The sequence below is a fragment of the Scomber scombrus genome, chromosome 23 (genome assembly GCF_963691925.1).
Source record: "Scomber scombrus chromosome 23, fScoSco1.1, whole genome shotgun sequence".
Taxonomy (NCBI): Eukaryota; Metazoa; Chordata; class Actinopteri; order Scombriformes; family Scombridae; genus Scomber; species Scomber scombrus.
This window is the reverse complement of record NC_084992.1, coordinates 12,279,619-12,302,608: the sequence shown is the minus strand read 5'-3', so window position 1 is coordinate 12,302,608 and position 22,990 is coordinate 12,279,619. Positions and strand designations below refer to the sequence as shown.

General features: G+C 40.2%; 1 protein-coding gene across 2 annotated transcripts in view; it reads right to left on the bottom strand.

Annotated features, from left to right (window-relative positions):
• Positions 1-16: 16 nt before the first annotated feature.
• The window catches only part of acap1 (ArfGAP with coiled-coil, ankyrin repeat and PH domains 1), a 479,281-nt gene continuing 456,307 nt past the window's right edge, over positions 17-22,990 (bottom strand). Inside the window, exons 2-24 of one of the 2 annotated variants that reach the window (XM_062445085.1) lie at positions 20,515-20,603; positions 17,507-17,564; positions 15,177-15,296; positions 14,868-14,921; positions 14,584-14,642; positions 12,954-13,137; positions 12,457-12,501; positions 12,271-12,366; positions 9,210-9,284; positions 8,914-9,026; positions 8,690-8,741; positions 7,929-8,029; positions 7,699-7,810; positions 7,327-7,529; positions 7,174-7,243; positions 6,893-6,987; positions 4,505-4,698; positions 4,152-4,202; positions 3,863-4,038; positions 3,222-3,334; positions 2,191-2,301; positions 2,052-2,113; positions 17-478 (exon numbers count right to left, since the gene is read on the bottom strand). In XM_062445085.1, the coding sequence (XP_062301069.1) occupies positions 381-478; positions 2,052-2,113; positions 2,191-2,301; positions 3,222-3,334; positions 3,863-4,038; positions 4,152-4,202; positions 4,505-4,698; positions 6,893-6,987; positions 7,174-7,243; positions 7,327-7,529; positions 7,699-7,810; positions 7,929-8,029; positions 8,690-8,741; positions 8,914-9,026; positions 9,210-9,284; positions 12,271-12,366; positions 12,457-12,501; positions 12,954-13,137; positions 14,584-14,642; positions 14,868-14,921; positions 15,177-15,296; positions 17,507-17,564; positions 20,515-20,567 (2,295 nt within the window). In that variant the 5' untranslated portion in view covers positions 20,568-20,603 and the 3' untranslated portion in view covers positions 17-380. Of the gene's footprint in view, positions 479-2,051; positions 2,114-2,190; positions 2,302-3,221; positions 3,335-3,862; positions 4,039-4,151; positions 4,203-4,504; positions 4,699-6,892; positions 6,988-7,173; positions 7,244-7,326; positions 7,530-7,698; positions 7,811-7,928; positions 8,030-8,689; positions 8,742-8,913; positions 9,027-9,209; positions 9,285-12,270; positions 12,367-12,456; positions 12,502-12,953; positions 13,138-14,583; positions 14,643-14,867; positions 14,922-15,176; positions 15,297-17,506; positions 17,565-20,514; positions 21,069-22,990 lie in introns of those variants that run through there. The other variant, XM_062445086.1, reaches the window with a different exon arrangement.

Sequence of the window (22,990 nt, the reverse complement as noted above, 5' to 3'; positions counted from 1 at the left end):
AACACTTAAAAAGAAACAGATTTACCGGATTTAATTAGTACATTTTGGCAGAGTGATGGTGTTACCCTCTGCTAGACATAAAGACACCTCATGCTGGTCTCATAAAGCTGTTCCAGTCCGACACAATTGTTCTGCTCCTGACGTGTTGGCACAAAGAATTCAGTGTTCATCTCCTCTGAAGTCAACACCAGCTGAGCTATGACTGAACATGTGGCAGGTAGCCAGGGAAAAGTGTGTGTGTGTGTGTGTGTGTGTGTGTGTGTGTGTGTGTCCGCATGCCTTCGGGGGCTAAATACGGGCAAGTTTTGTACATGTGTGTAAGTATGTAGGGCTGAAGTGTGAAATGTGTGGCGGTGTGAAGAGGCGGCAGCAGCAGCTGGTTAGATTTTGGGGTCTGCACTTCGGCGTTTGAGCTTCTCTGGGTTGTGTGAAGCCATCTGTGAAAAGTCTCTGAAGATGTCATGGTAGGTGTCATCACCTGAAAAAAAACAGAAGACATGAGCCTAAAACCTTCAAGTTTCAGGAGTATAAGAAGAAGAAAAAGTTTAAGTTTAAGAATCCATTATTTAAATTGATGCCATCTTTTCTTGATTTTCATTTCTTGGCCACATGTCCATGTTGTGCCAGATTCCCTCTGAACACATCCTCTATTTTAATGCAACACAGCTGCGTTTGAACCATAACATCTTTCATCAAAAGCTACGTAATTTCACGGAGGACACGTTCAATTTTGACTATTTCCTGAACACATGGCAGAATTGTAGCCCTAAAGCCAGAAGCATGCAACCGGACGACTCAACACACACATATAAAAGCATGCACATGCACTTTACCTCTGAGTTTGCAGTAGGTGGCACACTGCACAAGCAGTCGAAACCAGCTGGAACATCTCAGCGGGGCGGAAGGCAAAGACACACGAGTGCACACAGAGACACACAATGATAAAGCACAGCACGTCAAATACTGACCAGCAGTGTGGATCAGTTTCAAGCAGGCAAAAGCATCACGTTCCCATTCCCTCACGAGTGAAACAAGCTCAACACAGCTTACACGAGAAACTTAACAACAAAAGCCTCAGTATTTACTCGAGGTCAGTCATGAAGGAATGGACTTTGCAGCTTGAAAAACAGCCAAATGACAAAATGCAAACAAAACCCACAGTTGACCTTAAGCTCAAGAGCTACAGTACACTTTCTGATAAATATAACACGTAATTTATAACAAGAATAAAAGTGAAAAGGTTTAAACGGTGTCACTATTCATAGAATAGTAGAAGAGAACCAAACCCAGTACTGGATTTAGCTTACATAACTGGACTAAAAAAGACTGATAAATCTGATAAAACCAGCAGGCTGTACTGTACAGACTAAAAACAACCCAAATATACAGTATATCAGCTACAAATGCAGACCTTTATGTCTATTATATATACAATATATACACCGTTTTATACAACAGCAACACCCACTTGCAGCAGTCTCTATTGACAAGGTATTTGGAGAGTCTGTGGGTTTAAAAGTGCAGGTTGACTGTGCGTTTGTAACTCAAAAGTGCAATGTGGCTTTGTGGAAGAATGTTTCTCACAGCGTCGTTTCTTTGTAACACAAGACATTGTCCTGTCTGCAGCGATCGACGGATCTGCTTTCAGTTACATCCTTGGTAAATCTGCCTTCACACTGTCGCTATACCCTGTCTCCTACTGTACATTCAGTTCTTTCTGGATTTTATGCTTCTTAGATAGTTGTCACATTTTCGCCTACAATATTCTGCAAGTTTTAATGATATAAAATGTTGCAGAAAAACATCACGACACTGCAAAACCAGCGATTTCTGTTGCTTCACGACTGGATTTTCCTTTTAGCTAACGACCAAATAAAAACCAAGACCATTCCAGCCTTGCTTTGCTGATTCGTATCTTTACTAATCATTTTGCCCCCCAAGAGCCCAGCCACTTATATGGTTCTTTAAAGCCTGGAGGCTCTTCCTGGTGTGGGCCAGCCCACTTCCCGTCCCGCTTGATAAACCCCCAAATCCCTGCCCCCCTGAGTGACCTGATTGGCCAAAGGCTCCGTCCATCTCCCGCATCTCCTTGTTCATTTTGGCGATCCGCAGCCTGAAAGTGAGAAGAGAGATCGGTTACAAAATGCTGCTGTTATTCTTCAGAGGTTTCTCCTGTCTCAAAACACTTACAAAGTGACAATGTCGGCGTTGGCGTTTTCCACGGAGATTGTTATGGGATCTTTCTGATCCTTGTCTTTGGCGTGGTAGTCAGCTCCTCGCTTCAAGAAGAGACAGACCAACCTGGAAACACAAAGAGACACATGAGGAGAGTTTCCAGAGGGCAACACAAAACCCTGATCTGAATTCTCTGCTGTCAGAAGAAGCAGCATCTTTAAATTTTGGAGGCCAGATTAAAGAAATCTGCATAAAATCCTTTGTACTGTTCTTAAATGAAATGTAAAAACAACACTTACAAAGAAAGTAGGACGAATCATGTTCCAAACTGCACCGAAGACGTGCCAAATGAGATTAGAGCCACATTCTGCCTTATGTTTTGATAAGATAAACTGTGTAGGACTCCATTTTATCTGCAGTTATGTTCTTTTAAATAGCCATGTTCATGTACACTGAGCCAATACTAACAGCCTTTACATCATATTAACTGCAAACTCCTGTATTACTTACAGGTAGAAGACATCCACAGTATTTAAAATTCTTAACTTTGTGATTTCTAACCATCCTAGCCTGTGGAAAAAGTTTCAGTATTTTTTCCTCTAATTCATCACTTCCTATTTGTTGACACTATATTTTCCACTATACCCCAAAACAGAAACATAATTTGTGTAAAAAGGGAGAATGTATGATGTCTCTGTTTCTTGGATATTTTATTGATTTAGCTTCATTGTTAATGGTGTTGGGCTCAGTGCCTGAAGGCTTCAACAGATGCTCTTTTAGTGTGTGTGTGTCTGTGTGTATAAACGTTGTCTGTTTATTTTTCTGCACTGAGATTTCTGTCTGAAAAACTGACCTCTGTTGAAGCAAAACATTGAATTTTTCCACATTGGAGTTTTGACCTTTTTTGCAGTCTGGGTTTAATTGGTTTTGCATGTATTTCATTTGCATATCAAAGATCGAAGGCTTGTTCTCCTTTTTTTTTTGCTTATAGATGTCTGGATGACTTCTGCTTGTAACAGTGTACGTGTGTGTGTGTTCATTTGTACCCTGTGTGACCCAGGATGGTGGCGTGGTGCAGCGGTCCTCTCCCGTCACTGTCCACCTGGTTGACGTTGGCGCCGTTCTGCAGCAGGAACTCGCAGGCTGCCAAGGCGTTCTGCTCAGGAAACACAAGACGACGTGAGCAGATTTTTATCCACTGACGATGCAATCTAAACCTTTCCCTACTGTCACATTGTCCAAACAAGTTAAAACAAGAAGACGTAAATATAAAGCCCTGCTAGTGGCTCCTAAAGGCTGGAATAAAGCATGCCCTATTCTTAGTGCTTTTTCAGTCCTGGTACCAAAAATATAAAATTCATCCTAAGGATTTATCCCCCTGGAAACATCTCAGCAAAATTAATGGTAATTATAATGTATCTTGAGTGTTGAGATGACATTTTGGTTTGAAGGTGGTGCAACAGGGAAGCAACCAAAACGGAAACAGTTTGTCCTCTGGTGAGCGTGACTGTGTTCAGTAAATTTGATGACACATTACTCATGAGATCTTTTTTGCTCGTGTGCTTGCGGAAATTTTGACATGATATCAGGAGTGGGAGTTTTGACCTGATGGTGGCACTAAAGGAAATTCAGAGGCGTATTTGAGATCTCACAACATGTTTCAAGACAATCTGAAAGTTTTCCGCACCACAGAGACAGCCTGTAACAGTGGCGTCCTGGACGAGTCTGCCGCGTTGACCCAGTTGACGTCGGCTCCGTGGGCCAACGCGTCCGCCATGACGGGGAATTTCTGCATCTCTGCCGAGCGGTAAAGCAGCGCCCCGGGGTGAAGGCCGCTCAGATCCTCCTCTTCCTCCTCCACATCTGAAAGGAGAAGAGACTTATACTTTTGAATATGAAATGTTCTAGATGGATAATCCACATTAAGCACCCTGCACATGTTTGTCAGTTCAGATGTGTCACATGTTTTATCTCACCTTTGTAAATCTCTGTATTGTTCTTTTGGAAAAGATCACTGGGGTTCAGTCCTGAGGAAAGAGAGACAGAGTGTGTGTGAGAGTGAGGCCTGATTACTGTTTATCCTGCTGACTGCCACAACAGCAGCACACACACACACAATACAGCAGACTAGGCCTTTAGGATTAGCAACTTTTGCTGGATCACCAATTTTGGGGATTGCTTCAGTGTGTGTGTGTATATTTCTGTTCCGTTGACATCAGCAGGAGTGAGTGAACTCAACAACAAGCCAGCACCCTGCTGAGTTATTAGACAGCCTGCAGATTTCCAAAGCATCATCCATTGCTCCCAGTTCTTGGATCTAAAGGTTTACCTGTGACCCGAGGCAACGTTGCTCGATTCGGTTTGGGTTTGATCGGCGGTCTCTCTGCGGTCCGGTCCTGTGTGGCTGTCCGGTTTCTCCTGGCGCTGCTTCGCCTCAGCGGGGGGTTCCTGCCAGTCTCCGGCAGCTTTTGGATGAACTTCTTCTCCACGTATTTCGATCTAATCCACGACTCCTTGTCCCCTCTAAGTGACAGAAAGCAGAGAGATTAATAGACAGGAACGGGGAGAACATTTTTGTCTACAGGCAGTAAATTTCTGGCTTTACTTGTTCTCTGCTTGGCTGCACAGCTTGCTTGTGCAGCTGTGGGACAAGAATGCTTAACAGATGTCCCTGCTGCACTTAGTGTCTTTAAATGGAGTAATGAAATCAGTTTAAACGAGATAGCCTCAAAGTGCGTCCTTCTCTTCAGTATTTAATTACAGCACAATAGCAACCTTTAGAAAAGATTCAATACCAATTATCATCAGTTGTGTACTGTAAGGCATTTGGTCTGTCAATATGTGAATGAGAATAAAAAACAAACATGGCAAGAAAATGATATTTAAAAACTTTCAATATAAACCCAGACAGGACCAAAGTGAAAGCTCATGCTACAGAAAGCATGCAGATTTCCAGAGGACACTTTAGTTACAACATTTACCATCTGTATCATGTATGTACCTGTGGCACTTCCTGTCTGCTGCGACACAATACAGAGGAGAGAAGAGGAAGTCAAAAACTATGTCTAAATATAAGAGAGTTGTAGCTGATAAACCACATGCTTTCTTTGCAGAGGGAGTAGTTTTTAAAACTCAGTCTACTGATCTCAACACATATAATCCTCTTCAAAGGTGTTGGGAGATGGAGCCAAACCACTCATAGGGGTGTGGCAAAGTAACAATACACCATAAACAGGCAGAATTATACCTTTATATAGTGACATCAGTATAACTGCAGGAGGATGAAGAGTGTATTTAACATGTTGGGTCAACATAATGATATAAAACATTTATCTTTTCCAAACAAGTTCCTATTCGATGACAGGTTTGTATTATGGGTCTGTGCTATTGTCACTTTATAAAGGACCAAACCTGACTTTTTTGCAAATATGCAAATAAATAAAATGCCTGAATCCATTGACACATGGACATTTAAAACTTTATCTATAAGCATGTATGTAATTCTTTCACCTGAGTTATTTTTTTTGCTTTAGCAACATTAGTTTTCCATCAGAATTGCAGTAAAGGCAAACTTTTGAACCCTTAAATGTCCAAAGTCAGTTGAGACCTAGTTCATTTCCATTGATACACATTTTCAGAAGACCTCAACCAAAGTAAACCACCATGGCTTCTCCACGCTGTGATTTCCCATCAATGGCAGACCATCTCGTTTGACTGCTTGTGCCTAATATACCGGTTTCCCTTTGTGCAGCGCTAGCTTCAGCGTAACACTTCGATCTGATTTATACAAAACAAATCGACCACTGATTTCCATACAACTATGATGGCTGGGCCTGAATTTGTATTTAGGCATTAGAAGCTGAGTGGTGGCAGTGACCAAATCACAAAGAGTGTGACTGACCCGCAGATTAGCGTATTATGATCATTAAACTGTATTTCAAGGTAAATATTATAAATAAGGCCACATTACAGAGGAAAAAACATTGAGTTGAAGATTTGATTATGAATTGAAGAAATAAATATAAGTCTGGTTCATTTCTCTGTTGGAAATTATCTAAATATAAGTGCTCTGTTTTTTTCAAACTTCGGGAGGAAATAAAAAGAGAAAAAAACACGATCCGGCACAGATCAACATATCCTGACTATCCCTAGTTTGTTTGTGTCAAACTTTAAAAATGTTGAATCCTACTTTTCCCCTATAGTATCTTTTGTTACTTCCCCACCCTGGTGAACACAAATGTCCATAGCCCCAGTTACACAAGCTTTCTGTTAAAAATAAAGTTATATAATGGTTTGAAAATGCATTTCAGTGATCCAAACTCAAGTGGACATCCGAGACACGTTGTTGTTCACGCCTGTGTCTATCATGCGTCTCCAAGGTGTTCAGCTGATTTCGTTACTGTCCACATCACTTTCGCACTGGCTAGCTAAGTAAACAAAAATGCTTCAAGAACTATTCCAATTGTTGAGATTGGCAGACTGAACTCATTTGACGTTGGCGTATAAACTATCACCACTTCATGCATTGATGACGTCCTTATAAAGGAAAGCATCAGGACACATAAGTGTTTCTACTACAAAGATATGTGGTCATTATACAGACATTATACAAGTGTTTTCACACACTCAGGAGAACCTTCAGTGACAAGTGGAGTAAACTAGACATGTAAAAGCAGCAGAGTGTCCATTTATTGTGTGTATGTAGGAGTGTTTATACCTGGGACTGGAGGAGCTGGGCTTCTTGATGGTGATCTCATTAATCCGAGCCTCGTAGATCTTGTTGATTACTGTGTTGCCTAATTCACACATCAACTAAAGAAAGCAAAGAGATAAAAAAATATACTTATATCAGTACATATTGTTGTTATTAGAGAGCCATTTCAAGTCAGTTATTCCCTGATGCCTTGATTAGTGATAATTCTCACTGGAACTTTTTGTTAATACAGAAAAAGACACTAATGAGGTTGTGTAGCTCATATAGTTAAGAAGTAAAATTACCTTAATGAGCTCCGGCTCCCAGGAGTCAAGGGTGAGGGAGCGTACTTTGGAGAAATGAACTCCCAGGCTCCTGTTAGGAGAGGGAAACCATTAGAGCTCAGATTTAAAGTAGTGTTTATCTATATGTGTGTGTGCGTGTAAGAGTGTGTGTACCTGTGTATTCCTGAGCAGATGATACACAGCGTGATGCCCAGGTTGATGGAGGCCCAGTCAGGACCGGGCTCTCCGCAGTCGCAGCACTGCTTGTTCCCCGGGATCGCCTGAACCTCCTCCAGTGCTTTGGGGCCCTCCTTCACCTGATCTGATCCTCCAGCTCCACCTGAACAGCCCGTAGACATCGAAGTGCAGCGCTCTCTCTGAAAACCCCCACAAACACACACACACACACACACACATCAACACGTGAAACACAGGAACGAGGAGACACACAAAAGCGCACCTCTTCCTCTGACATCTTATCGGATTAAACTCCCACTGAAAAATGGTGATATACAGGATGATGTGTGTGTAGGTGTGTATTCTCACTGGGCTATGCGGTTCTTCTCTGTGCTCCTGAAAGGCTGAGGCGATGCTGTTTTGGACCGCACTGATCCACGCTTGTTGCTGTCTTTCTGAGTCGGCCTGCAACGAACAGCACCTGCACACACACACACACACACACACACACACACATGCAATGAACACTTAATTAGTCAGTTCTGCTCCAAACACACACATCTATGCAAGACTGCATGTTCGCCCATGGAAAAACTCACTTTGATGGGGAGACCACTTCAAAGCAGAATCGTCTTTCGTTTTCAGTGCTGGGTTTGACGGTGCAAAGACGCAAGTCCTCCACCACAACTGTAGGCTGGTCCTGAGAGAGACGCATACAGGAAACACATGCAGGTCAGACTGAGCATATAATATGCATGTTTGTGTTTATTGTTTTTTTCAAGGTGTTAGCTAGGTTTGGCTGTTCAAGCCTTTTAAGGAAATAATAATGGATTCAACATAGCACTTTATCTTAATAACCAAAGCGCTTCACATTAAAGGGGGGAAATTTGCCTCAAGCACCACCAATCTGTAGCACCCACCTGGATGAAAGAGCACCACACATCAGCTTGAGGTGGAGAGGGAGGGAATGATTGAGCCAATTACACTGAGAGCTGATTAGATGGTGAGATGGAGAGAGGCAGGTTGGGAATTATGCCAGGACGCTGGGGAACCCCCTACTCTTTCTACTAAGTGCCATAGGATATCTAATGACCACAGGGAGTTAGGAGCTTGGTTTCATCAAAAGGACGGCATCTCCTACAGTGCAGCGTCCCTCTCACTGCACTGGGGTATTGGAATTTTACGGGACCAGATGGAAGACTGCCCCCTACTGGCCCATCAACATCACTTCCAGCAGCAACTTTGTTATTCCCAGGAAGGGAAGTACCATCCAAGTACTAACCAAGCCGACATATGCTTTGTATCAATCAGTCAGCAGAACAATGTGTTTGTAAAAAAGAGACATTTATGTTTAATTTACCTTGAATTTCTTCTGATACACCAGTTGATTTTTCTGAATTGAAAACCAGCGCCTGAAGTGGAGAAAGAAGATGAAAATAAATGAATGGTTACTTACTGGACACACAGACACACAGAATAGAAACTCCTATTTAAAATAAACTGGTATCTTTACAAGTGATCATGGCATCAAAGTGCAGAGCTCCTGCAAGTCCAGTGAGAGACATTTCCTGCATAAACCTGTACCTGCTCCAGGTCTTGAAGGCGTTACTGGCTCTCTTGTAGAGGTAGCCCTCCATGGCGATCCCATTGGCTGCGTCAGTATTGAAATCCATAATTGAGTCATCATAAGAAACATCCTAGAAACGTTTTGAGGAAGATGAGTCACTGTTAGTCACTGAAACAGTGGCGGAAATTTAAAAACATTAGTTAGAGATGTAGCAAATCACCTCGGTTATGGCCCTTTCAACATTTTTCACTTGGGGAAATTCAATATTTCAATAAAGTATTTGTTTACATGTTAAATGTTTTTAACTTTTTACCATTTTCTTGATTGCACTGTGTTTTTGCTCCATGTCTCTCTTCTCTCGGGCAGAGTCCAGGACAAACTGTGTGGTCTGATAAAACAGAAAAAGAGACACAAATATTGATTTTTAAATTATCTACATCAGTCTGTCCATAAGGCTGCATGGCCAATCTCAGCAGCTTTTTTTCTTTAAAGTTTTTTGGGGCTTTTTGCCTTTAATTGACAGACAGTGTAAAAACAGGAAGGATGAGGGGAAAGAGATGGGTGAGACACGCACAGCACAGTTCCCCTGGCAGAGGGTTGAACTGTGAATGTTGTTATGTGGTATGTGCGTTAACCATTAGGCCACAAGGGCATCCCTAACATCAGCAGCTTTAAAGCTTTAATGTTTAATCTACTGAGCTTTCTCAAACAACCGCCACTCATTTATCATCTCGTTCAAACACACTTCAGCCGGCCGAATACAAACACTGAGGCTTAAAACTCCAACAGTCATAATATAAGTTTATCTCAGCTGCTACAGGCTCTTACATGAACCATCGCTTAAACAAATGTTCTACATGGAAATCCCAAATAATATCAGTTACAAAAAGTATATTTAAATGTATTTGGTGAGACAAAGGGCTTAAAAAGAGTGAGAAAAAGAAAGAGAAAAGAAGATGGCAGGAGAGGGTATTTAGAAGACGCTGGCATCCTTGAAAATTACAAAGTGTTATTGTGTGGGTCATGTCTCTTTTCTTGTTCATTATCTAGTTCTTGTGCTGTATTTTCTGGCTATGGGTTGACTTCCCTTTTCCTTTCCTTCACAACATTTTGCTTCTGCGATAAATGAAGAGATAAACAGGTTCGGGGAAGGTCATCCCTCCTGTAGACTTTGCTTTTCAGGAAACAGGAAGTAGGAAGTGTTGAACCTCTTCCTATTTCCTGCGCCAAACTGAAGAACAACACTGGTGGTTTCTCTCAGATAGACTCTCTTAAGTATATTATTCCTCAAGGTCTCTCCATCTCCTCTGCTTATTGTCGTTGCTATCATTTCCTGTTGAAATAGGAAGAGCTGTGTTGTGGTTTGATTCGGCCAGTAAGCGCTTGCAAAATGAATTTCCTGTCTCACATTCTTTTCATTTGAAAATAACACGCTAATACTGCTGATGTGCAGGGTTGACGGTGCAAAAATGTTTTCCCTTTTTAAACTGACCAAAAGGCACACGCACACACATACACACACACAGATACACACGCTGCCATGTGAAGTATTTCCTGTTGTTGCTCTCTTTTTCCTGTCATGATGAAAGTGTGCTGTCACCTTGTGACTCTTCTGCTCGGCGCCAAGGAACACGACAAGAACTGGTCTGATGCAATTTGCCCAAACTTTACTTTGGGTCTCATCTCTAAAAGGAACTACGTGCTTAATTGTACACAAACATGGTTTTGTTTATTTTCAAAATATCTTACCGACAACCAAATAAAACCCATTTCCTGGCTCATAAAACATCTGCAAAGCATTTTTTTAAATAAAGTCAAATGATCACTGGTTCATTTCTCTCTATGAATGACTTTTACTGTCAATATTTTACACAATATATCAGCTTGTGACCCTTAATGATGGAATTGGAGACATGCAATTCCTCATCTCAGGTTTCATATGTGTACAAATTCTTTCAGTGGTTCTACAATGGTTTTCAAAGGCCAAATGAGGAAATCATTTTAACAATTTCAACATTTCACAAGAAAAACCATCACTTATAGTGAGAACTCCTCTGGGTATGTGGAAAGTTTCTTTGCCTTTTATCACATTGTACCAACAGTACTAAATTAATATTTCTTTAATCAGATGGTTTTCAACAGAATTGAGGTTTGCATATGTTTATTTGTTGTCTTGCCGAGAGGCAGTTGAGACAATCGATACCAATCTTATGTCTGTGCTTTAAATATGAAGCTACAATCTGGAGGTGATTAGCCTAGTTTAGCATAAAGACTGGAAGCAGAGTAGACTAGATTAGCCTGGCATTTACCAGCACTAGTTATATATATATATATATATATTCCTGAACTGTGGACAGCCAAGCAAGTTGCTTCCCTCTACATCTGGTCTTCATGCTAAGCTAAGCTAGGCTAATCGCCTCCTTGCTCCAACTCCATACTTACAGTCTTACACACAGTCATGAGAGTGGTATCGATCTTCTCATCTAACTCTCGGCAAGAGAGCGAGTTACCATAATTCCCCAAATCTAACTATTTTAAAGGTTCAATAAATTACACCGAGCCTCACTGGATGTCAGCAAACAAGTATTTGGTCTGTAAAGATATAGTGGAGTAATGGCAACCAGAGCAGAGAATTAAGATTTTCTGTCTTTCTCGCTATGTTAGTGCTTAAGTCCCCTCATATAACATCTGCGCCCGTTTCCAAGAATTCAAGATGGTGGCAGAATCACAAACTTTCTCAAATTACAGCTAAAGAGTAGACTAAAATATGTAGAAACAGGCAGAGCATTAGGCCTAACTGATTCTTCATCCATATTTGATCAGCACTGCCTAGTTTGATAGATGATCTGAGTTTCGCCAGTTGACTTCATTCTTTTTTTGCCAAACTTTGTTAAGTAAACGACACACACGTTTGTTTTGGTGTGAGATGTTGGTGCTATAGTTCCACATCTGGTGGCTGAATGTCGTGTATTGCAGCTTGAAAACTTTAGCTAATGGTTTACTTTTGTGTTGCTTCTTTTTATCGTTTTACATCTGATGGATTACATCAGTTTATAGATAGGAATAAAAGGTAATTAGTCCTGCTGTAACAATATTGTTAGCACAGAGATGTACATACTTTGATATATCAGAGCTGCTAGCTGTGTCTTAAGGCTGCAAATAATGACCAACATACTCTGGACTTGCTTGCTCTGAAACTCTTTCCAAGTACGTCACATGAGTGAGTTGTTGCTGTCTCGCTTTTTCCTGTCCAGCTGTTATTTATTTGTGGAGAGCTGATTCTTGTCAATGATCGCAATGTTGGCTCATTAGATGACTGGTAGAAGATTTGTAGCATAGGAAATTATATCAGACAGGCTCAAACAGGCAATTACCTCTTCAGTGAGTTTTCGTCGATAGTTGTCCAGTTCTGACACAGACTCATGGTTAAGTTCGAAGAACTGGGCCTGGGCCTCCATCAGTGACAACATCTGACAAGAAGCATGTGAGACATTTTAAAGATTTGTACGTATTCATAAAAACAAGAACTTTGAACTTCAAATAGGCCAACGTGAACTCACTGCCATCACAATGTCTGTCTTCTTCTTGGCCTCAATGACATTAATCTGAAACAAGAAGGAAGCAGCAGTGGTTAGAGAAGTTGTTCATGTTTCCATAACCAAAAAACTCACTGGCCAGCTCAGTCTCTGAGAACCACAACCACAAGTCTGGAGAGAGGCCCCGAGGCAAACCTGTTATCATTCAAAACAGCAAAAGCACAACTATAGTCAGACCTGCTGTCGTATATTTTATCCAAAGTGTTTTTGATACCTGGATGCATCGGTTATGTGATTTATTTTCCCCTTCATGTTGTCCTACAGAGCTCTGATATTGTTGATTAGGCTGATGTAAACTCTGTGAGCATCTTTTGGCTTATATGTTTGTAAATGTGTGCATTTGCTATGTGATATGTGAGGCTGCTCTATGAAACAAATCAAGGTTACTTAAAGGATACATGAATGTAAATTAGGCTTGCATCAAAAACTGAATTTCTCCTTCTCTGAGAATCCTTTCTCACCTCCAGGACGTAGTCCAGCGCCCCAGACCTGAAAGTCCTGCGTGCGTTGAGCAAAGTGTTGCTTGCCTCCTCCACTTCGTGTTGTTTGCCCCGCGGGGCCTGAGCGTTCCTCGACAGCGCCCCCTCCAGGCATTCACTGCTGCGCTCAAACTCCTTGCGCACATCCTTGAACCGACGAACATCTCTGCCGGACAGGAACAGAAGAAATGGTTAATTCTGGTTCAATAGTCTCAATTCCCAAAGTATTTAACCTGTAATGTCAATTAAGGAAGTGAAATGTGAAGTAAAGTGTGTGAAGTAAATTGTTTGCAAGTCTATTACACAACTGCGAGTTTTGGTGAATTTGGGAGTTTAAAGAGAGTACTCGAAGATGCACAATAAGTAGTGTCAGCTTTACAAGCTGTTTTAAAAGGGAATGACAGGTTGTTCTTGAAGGTCTGGTCGCACGTTCCAGTTTATTTACCTGAAGATTTGAACTTAATCCTAATGGCGCCAACAGACTGTGAGATTTCAGCAGTCTTGTACTGTAAGTGTGTTGAAAGCCACACTGTGTGACCTGGATCTAATAAAGTCGGGCATGACAGCAAGTTTGTTGCATGTAGACTGGACGATGATCACCTACTGAAACGTGATCTATGACACAAGTCAATATACAAGAAAATGTTGTCAGCATGCGATATCCATCTGCACCACTGTAGTGCTAAACAATGAAGCTAAGCAATGTCCTTTTTGGTGCGGTTATGATAACAGCTGGAGGACACATCAGACAAATGAGCCTTCTGCTGCTATAACTCAACAAGATTTTCTTCTTTGTTGGAATCCCAAACATTTTGTCTTGCTTGTTTACTTCATATATCATTGAATTTAGTGCCAGTGTCATTTTGATCGGTGCGTCATTTCATGCTGCATTAGTTGGTTAGTAGACGTAAGTGGAGCCACAACGATATTTTTTTTTTCACATTGGTTATCTTTAATCTAGGACAGCCCAAAATCGCACAGTGTATACCCGACTTAAGAGGTTAGTGCAAGATCCCCCTTATAAATCCAGTGCCATATCTTATATTCAATTAAATGTGAAGTAATCCTAACTTTATCATATGATAAACAGTTTCCGGTCTAATTTAACTAATCAATGAATGCACTAATCTTATTGTAATGTATCTTTTTATTTATCTATAAATGTTTTCATTGCATTTTTCATGGATCGTGGTGTCCATGATGTGTTGACAAACCTTTAGGGGTTGAGGACAGTTGCAATTGTTATTTTAAGTATTCTCTATTTGTTATAATGTGTGCTAAATTGTTTAAATCCAATAAAAGCTGCTTTAAAAAAATCTACTTTCACTGGCAGCTCAGCCGGTTAAAATCCAGCTAATGACATGTCACACATCCTCTCTCTCATCTAATCTACCATATCATTCCCACTAATAACAGCAGATCAAGACCAAGTATGAGGAGAGGGAGCCTGAAGGATTATAAGCCTCTAATTTTTTTTTTCATTCGCCGTGCTAATAGTTGGCAGACGAGTATGGAAGTGACTCAGTCAAACTCAAAGAGAAATCAGATGCTGGTGGGAGAGAGGCACCAAGAAAACAAAATGATTAGATGAGACAAAAAGCAGCCCACTCACTCTTTCACAAAGGTCTGTAGCTTTGTCTTGACTGACTTCTGTGTGACTTCAATCACTTCCTAAAAGAGAAAAAAAGACGGAGACAGGGGGGGGGGGGGGGGTAGCAGGGACAAATTTAGTATTACAGTGAGCACAGATGCACAGATAACTCTAACTTTAAATGTCAAATGAGATGTGATCTACAGTGTGCTGCTGGCTTTTTTGACCACATATGGTGACTGAAAAGCACTATGACCAGAATGGAGACTGTGGTGCAAAGACGGTAAAGGCCTGGACGGACTCACCTGCTGGCCGTCCACGATGAGAGACAGCTTTTTCGAAAATTTGTCCAAACAGTCCTGCAGGACAGACATCTTAGATATTAGACTCTGCATTTCATCAAATCAACTTTGTGGTGTTTCTGCATTATAGCCATCTATGACCTTTGATTATGATTATTTTAGATCAGTCACATAAAACTGAAACCTTTCTGGCTTTTTTCACCTTCAAAGTAAACATGACACAATCTGAGTGTGAAAATGATAATACACAAGAGATGACAAGAGTGTATAAATAGCTTCCAGATGAAAGGTATGTCTATATGCTCTTCTCACCCCCATCATTGTGTCCCCGGACCACTGGCGTCCCATCTCCTTGAGACTGTTGATGAAGCTCTTGCTGGTTTGGCAGTAGACCTTGCCTGCATCCAGCATGGCCTGGCATTGCTTCACAAGCTGGATGACACAAACACACAACAAACACAGTCAAATCCATCCTGAATGCAGCACTTCAACAGAAAGCACTTAAGGTGACAAACGACCAGTCATAATCAGTATGAATAATTAAACATAATGGGGAGTTATTTCAGGAGTTCCTATAACTATTCTGTTTATTGATTCAAGCTATCAAACAGTTTAACGGATTTACAAGATGCCAGTAACATAATATGTTTTATTGACTTGTGTTCATTCATTCATTCATTCATTTGATCCTGTGTATGTTGGAAACACTGTGATGGGCAAACCCATGGTTACAGGGTATGTATGCTATGTGGGTGTGCTTAAACTGTGCTTAAAGGATAGGCTCATATTCTTTTTTAAGTCTGTCTTAAAACAACAGTTGGGTGACTAAATGTTTTGCTCACTGTAATCATTTGTTCTGTTCATTAAAATATCTCTTTCAAACGTTCTTTCAAAATAAGTGATAGGGGACAAAATCTATAGTCCTCATTTTGTGCAAAAATGTATCCCAAAGTTTAGCTGAAGCTAATATGAGGCACACTTTAGCACACTTAATTAGATGTATTGTACTAAAATGGTTGTAGCTTGGTTTATCTAACTTCCAGTGTTTTCACAATGAAGAGTTCAATTTCTAAGCAATAAAACACTTAATTTATACAATATGCACAGGAGTTTGGTGCCTTACATGCTCTGGTATGACCAGTAGCTTACAGTTGTTAATGTTTGCTAACACGTGCAACTGACAAGCTTTTTGTGGCACTGTGATGCTAAATGTTAGCATTTAGCATTATCCTTTAGTAAGCCTTTTCTTTACAGCAGACAGCACAGGTGTAAATAATAACATTAACAATGATTAAAAGTTACATTTAAGTGTGCCAATGAGACATGACAGTGTAACAGCGAGCTAGCATGCACAACACCAGGACCCTGAAACCAAACTTGCTAAATGGAATCCAGTCATTTACGTTGACTATTTACAGCTGTGCTTTTGCTACTGTGATATGTCAAAATGTCTTCTATGAAAGAGGCCACTTGTGTTCAGCACCTGTTAGCAACAGACGACTTACAACTTTGTTATATTTACAACAGCGAGTGTGGCGACGGCACGTAATTCCTAGCATAGCTCTGTCCAATCAGCGGGAATAATGTACCACTTTCTCTTAGTTTATCAAGGCAATAGAGATGAATGAGGTGCATTGAGGGCAAAAATATGATGTTAAACATCTTTCCAGAAGGCATTCTGTATTTTAGTATAGCAGATAAGCTATCCAAATATAATGCAAGATGTTTTAGTTTCTCGTTAATAACAGAGAGGAGTGGAGAGTGATGGGAGCGTCACACATCTGTTGTAATACAATACAATAAAATGTCTGGCAAAGAGCCACATCTGTCTGCAGATCAAACAAGCTATAGCATGATAGTATGTAGCTTGACAGCTTGACTTCAGTTATCTTATCTTGTCATAAAATATCGTCTGGTAATCCTGCAAGTAAGAAAATTTCTCTTTCACGTTCTTGCTTTGATAGTAAGGTCAAAGGTCATGTACACAGCAGCAACAGTGGAGTTTTTTGCTTGAGGCCAGAGTAGATAAAAGTCACCTGATGGGCTTGAACCTTGTTAGTCCAGTTTTTAAAAACCACTTCATCTCTCTGATGCAACGCGGTACAGAGTTAAATGAAACGAGCTCTTTGTGTAGGACTTGTGGAAAGATTGTTTTGTTTTTTGAAAAGCGATACAAGAAGTATAACTGCAGAGTGGCGTGGCATTTTGATTCCTGCCTATTCAATACCATGAGGGAACAAAAACGCAGCATGTGACCACTCCATCAGATGAATAGATCTGAAACTGTTACATGTGGGAACAGCTGGGAATACAGGTTATCACAGCGAAGCAGAACAAGCCGTAGTTCTCTCTGTGGTGGGACAATACGATGGGGAAGCAGCAACTGTCGCTACTTCCTGCTAACATTAAGGTGAAACATACCTCAATCACCACTGCCCACCTCTCACTTCACTGCCTCTTCACATGAAGAGCATGTGTCCAACAGTAACTGATACCTGTGTGTGTGTGTGTGTGTGTGTGTGTGTGTGTGTGTGTGTGTGTGTGTGTGTGTGTGTGTGTGTGTGTGCGTGTGTGTGTCTGTGAACATTTTTCAAAGTAGAGCAGGGACTGTAAAAGCATATGTAGGTGTGCATGAATCTCACCTTTTCTAATCGTGTCTCGAGTTCGCTCACATCATTTTGGACCAACTCGATATCAGCTCTGAAACATACAAACACACACACAAAGTTACACATACACACTCTTGGCGTCGAGGTTATCACACATTTCAATATACATGTGAGCTTCAGTGTCTTGACATTCTCTTGACATTTGAGTCAATAAACGTTCAGTTTTATTGTCATTATACATTAAAGGACAGCACTCTGAAATACACTGTATTAAAAATATTAAAATATTTTAAATTACAATAGAATAACAAACATATGAATAGTATTCATAATACACACACGTTTTTACAATATGTGCAAAATCAATGTAATATGCAGGTTACAGTGCAATAAAACGTTAAAGTCTAGTGAGAATGATGGCATGGTAACGTGCATAACATGCCCAAAACATCATTTACCAAGCATATATGGCAACAATTCACTGGTTTCAGCATCTCAAATGTGACTATTAGTGGCTTTTCCCTGTTTTAAGTCTTTAGGTTTTGGACTTTGGGTTGGATAAAACCAGTAATTTTAAGATGCAACCGTGGACTTCTGAGTGGTAATTTTCACTATTTTCTAACATTTTGCAGACTAAATATTGTCTTTTTGTTGCTATTAACATTGATTTTTCCCACAATTATTTCCTTACATGATATGTATAGATGTGCTATGTAACGTGTGTGTCTATGTTGGATGTTTTAATCTGTAGCAAACAATGTAGCACATTGATATTGTATGATATCTTTACTAACAATAATAATCTCTTTTTATGATTTGTGCTGAAAACATACATAAACTAAAAAACTGAATTGTGTGTTGTTTTTTAATTTTAACTATGTAATATCTGTCAGGGGACAACAAACGAAAAATACTGTGGTGGAACACTGTGGTGCATTCATTGCAATGGTTGATGCCCACAGTCATTGTTAAATAAATAAATCAGGAAATAAAAACATAACTAAGATAATGTACATGCATGATACCCACACGTAAGCTAATATTAAATGCTACATACTAACACAATACACTATTCTAATAAAACACAGTATATTAAATGGCTGCATTATGCGTAAAAAACACCTGCTATGCATCTTTTTGTGCATTCTTCAGTGTAATTTGGCATGAAGCGTGTGGTATTTTTAGAAATTTGTGACCTTAAGCAACATTTAAAATAGTTCTCAGTGGGTTTGAAAAAAGCTTAGGTGCACATCAGTCATGAAAATGTTATGCAACAATAGAAAACTATCCCCCCTGCTTGTTGCAGAATATCTAATTGTTTTAACTGCCCTTAAGTTTTGGGTTTTTTTCAAGAGTGAGAGCTGGATTTCACAAACTCCCCTCTAAAGTCTTGAACGTGGCGGGTTTGTCAGTTTTTTGGAGTGAGTGTCAGTATCTCGTCCCCTCTCATACCAACAGCTCAACCATGTGGTTTCCGCTGCCTTCCACCGACAGTACAGAGATAGAGAGAGACACAGACAGAGACTGAAAAAGGAGAGAGAGAAAAAAAAAGAGACTGAGAGGAGAGAGAAGAGAGGAGGGCCTGCACAGACAGTTACTGTTTGTCTCTTTGTGTTTGTTAGTTTGAATCAAACACTGAGGTCATGTCCTGCTGAAATACGACCAAATGACAAGTCAGCTAAGGAGAGAAGGAAAGAAAAGAAAGGATTAAAAAAAAAAGCTGAAAGGAGGCCTCTGGTGAGAAGATAAAAAACATTCCTTCATTAGTGAGACGTGTCCTTTGCATTCCTCTTTGAATTAGTGTCACAAGTTTTTTGGATTCACGGCGTTTAAGACAGACACAAAAAGTTAAGAAAGAGCTTAAGCTGAGTTTCCGCCGTGGTTCTCCCCACAGAAAACACACTTCCTGCCTCTCCTGTTGATCACCTCAACACATCTCGCCTCACTTCCTGTTCACCTCCCACCCCAATGTTACCTAGCAACAGGAGGCAGCACATTTGAGTTGCTGTCCCAAGCTGTCAGTGCAGGTTTTTTCTTTTTTCCTCCCTCTAGTTGTTTCCCCTATTATCCTTCACTGCCTCTGCATGTTTGGCTTATCTGTTTGATTGACTGTGTGTGATAACTTGACCTTCTTCCCTTTCCTTTCCTCCGTTTCTTCCCCCTGACACGCAACCTCACTACTGCTGCTGCCACAACTCAAACTTTCCGCCGCTGTGTAAGGCCTCATATATTCAAAATTGAGAGACAGAGAAAGAGACCTAGACTCATGATTGAAGTATGCCCAATCAGCTGGAAAGAGAAGACACCAGCAACTGTGACTCAGGCCGGGTGCCAAAAATGATCAGGGCACACCCAAGCTGTGCCAAGCACTCTCTTGAGCCACTTGCAAAACTTAGTGACACTTCCCCTTTGATTACACCAGATGCTAAGTCTGTGTTGAAATAAATAAAAAGGCTGCATGATATTTTTAGGTTGCTTGTATTATGAAGTTATCAATTAGAGGTTCATCTTTGCAACTGGGGACCCATTTTTATTACAGCTTCAACAACAAAAACAGTTAAATGACCATATATGATTTGAGTGCAGACTTCAGCTGCTGTATGAGCTTCCTGTGGTTTACTGACGCTTCAAAATGCTGCAGTGTCACACCTCAGATCAGTGCTTTCAGACTTTCAGGCCTGCATTTACTGTCTCATCCCTTTTTGTTTAACCCCAATACTGCCAGGGGTATGACAAGGCCTGACCTTTGACTCAAAGGAGCTGCTGGGTTTTTTCAGCATCAGCAGTGCAACCTGACTAATAAAGAAATGCTTAACACAGACACAAATATTGCTTTCTAGAGTCTGAAATCGACAAATTGGCACTTTTTAAAAGTGTTTCCTGTCTTTTTTCCTTCTTCTTCGTGTTACCCACATTTTAAACCTTTACATTACTTTTACTCACATTTTAAACCTTTATATAAATCTCCAAAACAGCTGTATGCTGCTGGATGCCACCTTTTCCACGTTAGAATGAGTCATAAAGCAACAGGTGAAACTTACCTGAAGCGTGGAGAGTCCTTCAAACACTCCTCGAAGTCCAGCTTGACTGTCATCCCTTCGTTTAGTCGCACAAAAACACAAATATGACTGTATTTCTTTTTAAAATAAATAGCCTCGGTGAAGCTGGAGGTGGAGAGCACCCTGACGCACACACTGTAACTCGGTTTTAACGCTCTTCATCTGCAGCCCGGTTCATTGTTCGTGTTTTCTTTCACCAGTATAATTTGTATTCCTCCGGCAGCAGCTCGCCCTGCTCACTTTTCTTTCTTGCAGGGACACCGTGTGCCTGATCTGTCACACATCAGAGCCAGAGGTCGACTATTAGTCACTATTCCGTATGAATGAAGGCAGGCGGTGTGAGTTGCGTTATGACCATCTTATCCGGTGAATAAACGGCGAATGATTCCGAGGATGCTGCAGGAAGCCAGTCACAAAGTTTGCTCGGAAACTAAAAATCCTTATTTATAGATGCAGATCGATATATTCCCATTAGAATAAAGACAAATTTAAATGGCAGGCAGGCTGTGTCGGATACAGGCTTCTTCCCAGGGGTGCCGAGAGGAGTACAACTATCTCTCTCTCTTTCTCTCTCTCCAAAGACGCACATATGCGCGGTCCAACCCCCCATCTCACTATTTCCGTGTTTCTGACTCGTGGTTGTAACTGTGGTTGTAAAGTTGCCTCCTGCACAAAATGACAGGCTACACTAATAAGCCTCCTAGTTATTTATAGTATAGGCTACTATTAGGTTGCATCATAAGAACATTTCACCTATAATCTCACGCTGATTTATTTTATTCATTGGTCATATGTTGTATTTTTCCAACCCACATTTGATTTCTCCAGTTGCTGTTTGTGTATTTTATCTTTCAGTTTCAGTGAACTGTGAGCTTCACATGCATAGAAACTGGGTGTGAATTCTTGTCTAACAACTTTGTTTTTTTTTAGGTGTACAGATAGAGCTGTAAGCAACCCTCTGCCAATAATCCAGTGGCTATGGAAGCTCATTTGTGCCAAGACAATTAAAAAGTAGCCTGATAAAAATAAGAATATTTAAAGTAAATGAAATTTGTCACAAAGTCAAATTTACTGAGTCAGAATTAAGACTTACTAAGCCAAATTGATGAGCTATTAGATCAAAATTGTGATTTACTAAATCAAAAATGATGCTTTAGCATGTAGGAAGATTTATATTTTACAAGATACTAAATCAAAACTAGAATTTATTAATCCCAAAAATATGAGACAACATGTCAATATAATGATATACTGAGTCAAAAATGATTATATATTAACTCGCTGATTTAAAATATGACCTGATCTAAACCAATGATTTCATAAGCACAAGTATGGGTATGAGTCACAATTAAGAAATACTAAGTCAGAAGTTGGAGCAACTGAGTGTCTTCTGAAATGAAGACTTACAAAGTCAAAATGATGAAATAGCTATTAACTCAAAGCTGTGTTTCACTAAGTCAAACTTATGACTTAATAAGTAAAAATTATGAGATACTAAGTAAAAACTAAAACTTAATAAATAAAAATTATGAGATCAAAAATAGTCAAGATTATGAAGTGGTACATCACAAATAACAGAAAGTAAGTGAGCACTTTGTGTCAATATTGTGTGACAGTGGAACACAAGGTCAAAATTGTGACTTTAAGTTGTGAGTGAGTAGACATTTTGAAATTCGAATTCACAGTGTTGTCAAAATTGTACATACCATGAGTTGTTTGTTCCTGGCAGAAAAGTGCTTCCATAATTTACAGGTCATAAAGACAAATCACCTCATTTCAGCGTGTTGGGCAACAGTAAAGTAATCTGCACTTTGTCATCATCACAGGCTGCTGTAATCACACACAGAAGCCTGTGGTCAGCTGCTGAGCAGGGAAGTGTAATTACAGCAACTTAACAGGCCTGCCTGTCTCTGCTCATCTCATAATGTGTTTCTGCTCAAATGCACAGACAAAGTTACTATCTATCAATCAATCAATCAATCAATCAATCAATCAATCTATCTATCTATCTATCTATCTATCTATCTATCTATCTATCTATCTATCTATCTATCTATCTATCTATCTATCTATCTATCTATCTATCTATCTATCTATCTATCTATCTATCTATCTATCTATCTATCTATCTATCTATCTATCTATCTATCTATCGACGTGTGTGGCGCCCCCTGCTGACCAGAAGCAGTCACTGGCTGGTTTATGTCAAAACAATGTGTCTGTTTAGATGTTTTTCTGCCTTCACTTTGGAGGTGATCGGTTTCCCCCCTGAAGCAGTCTGTCTGTCAGAGGCTGATGTGATGTGATGCCTTCACTGACCACTGGACTGGACTTTTTTTCTGTCATTGTGTCAGTGACTGAAATCTGCCCGTGTTATAATTGTTCTTTACAGACGTCACAGAAAGGGCGTAGTTTGTTCTGTTGTGTTGCTAAGCTGCTTCATCAAAACAAATAGTTC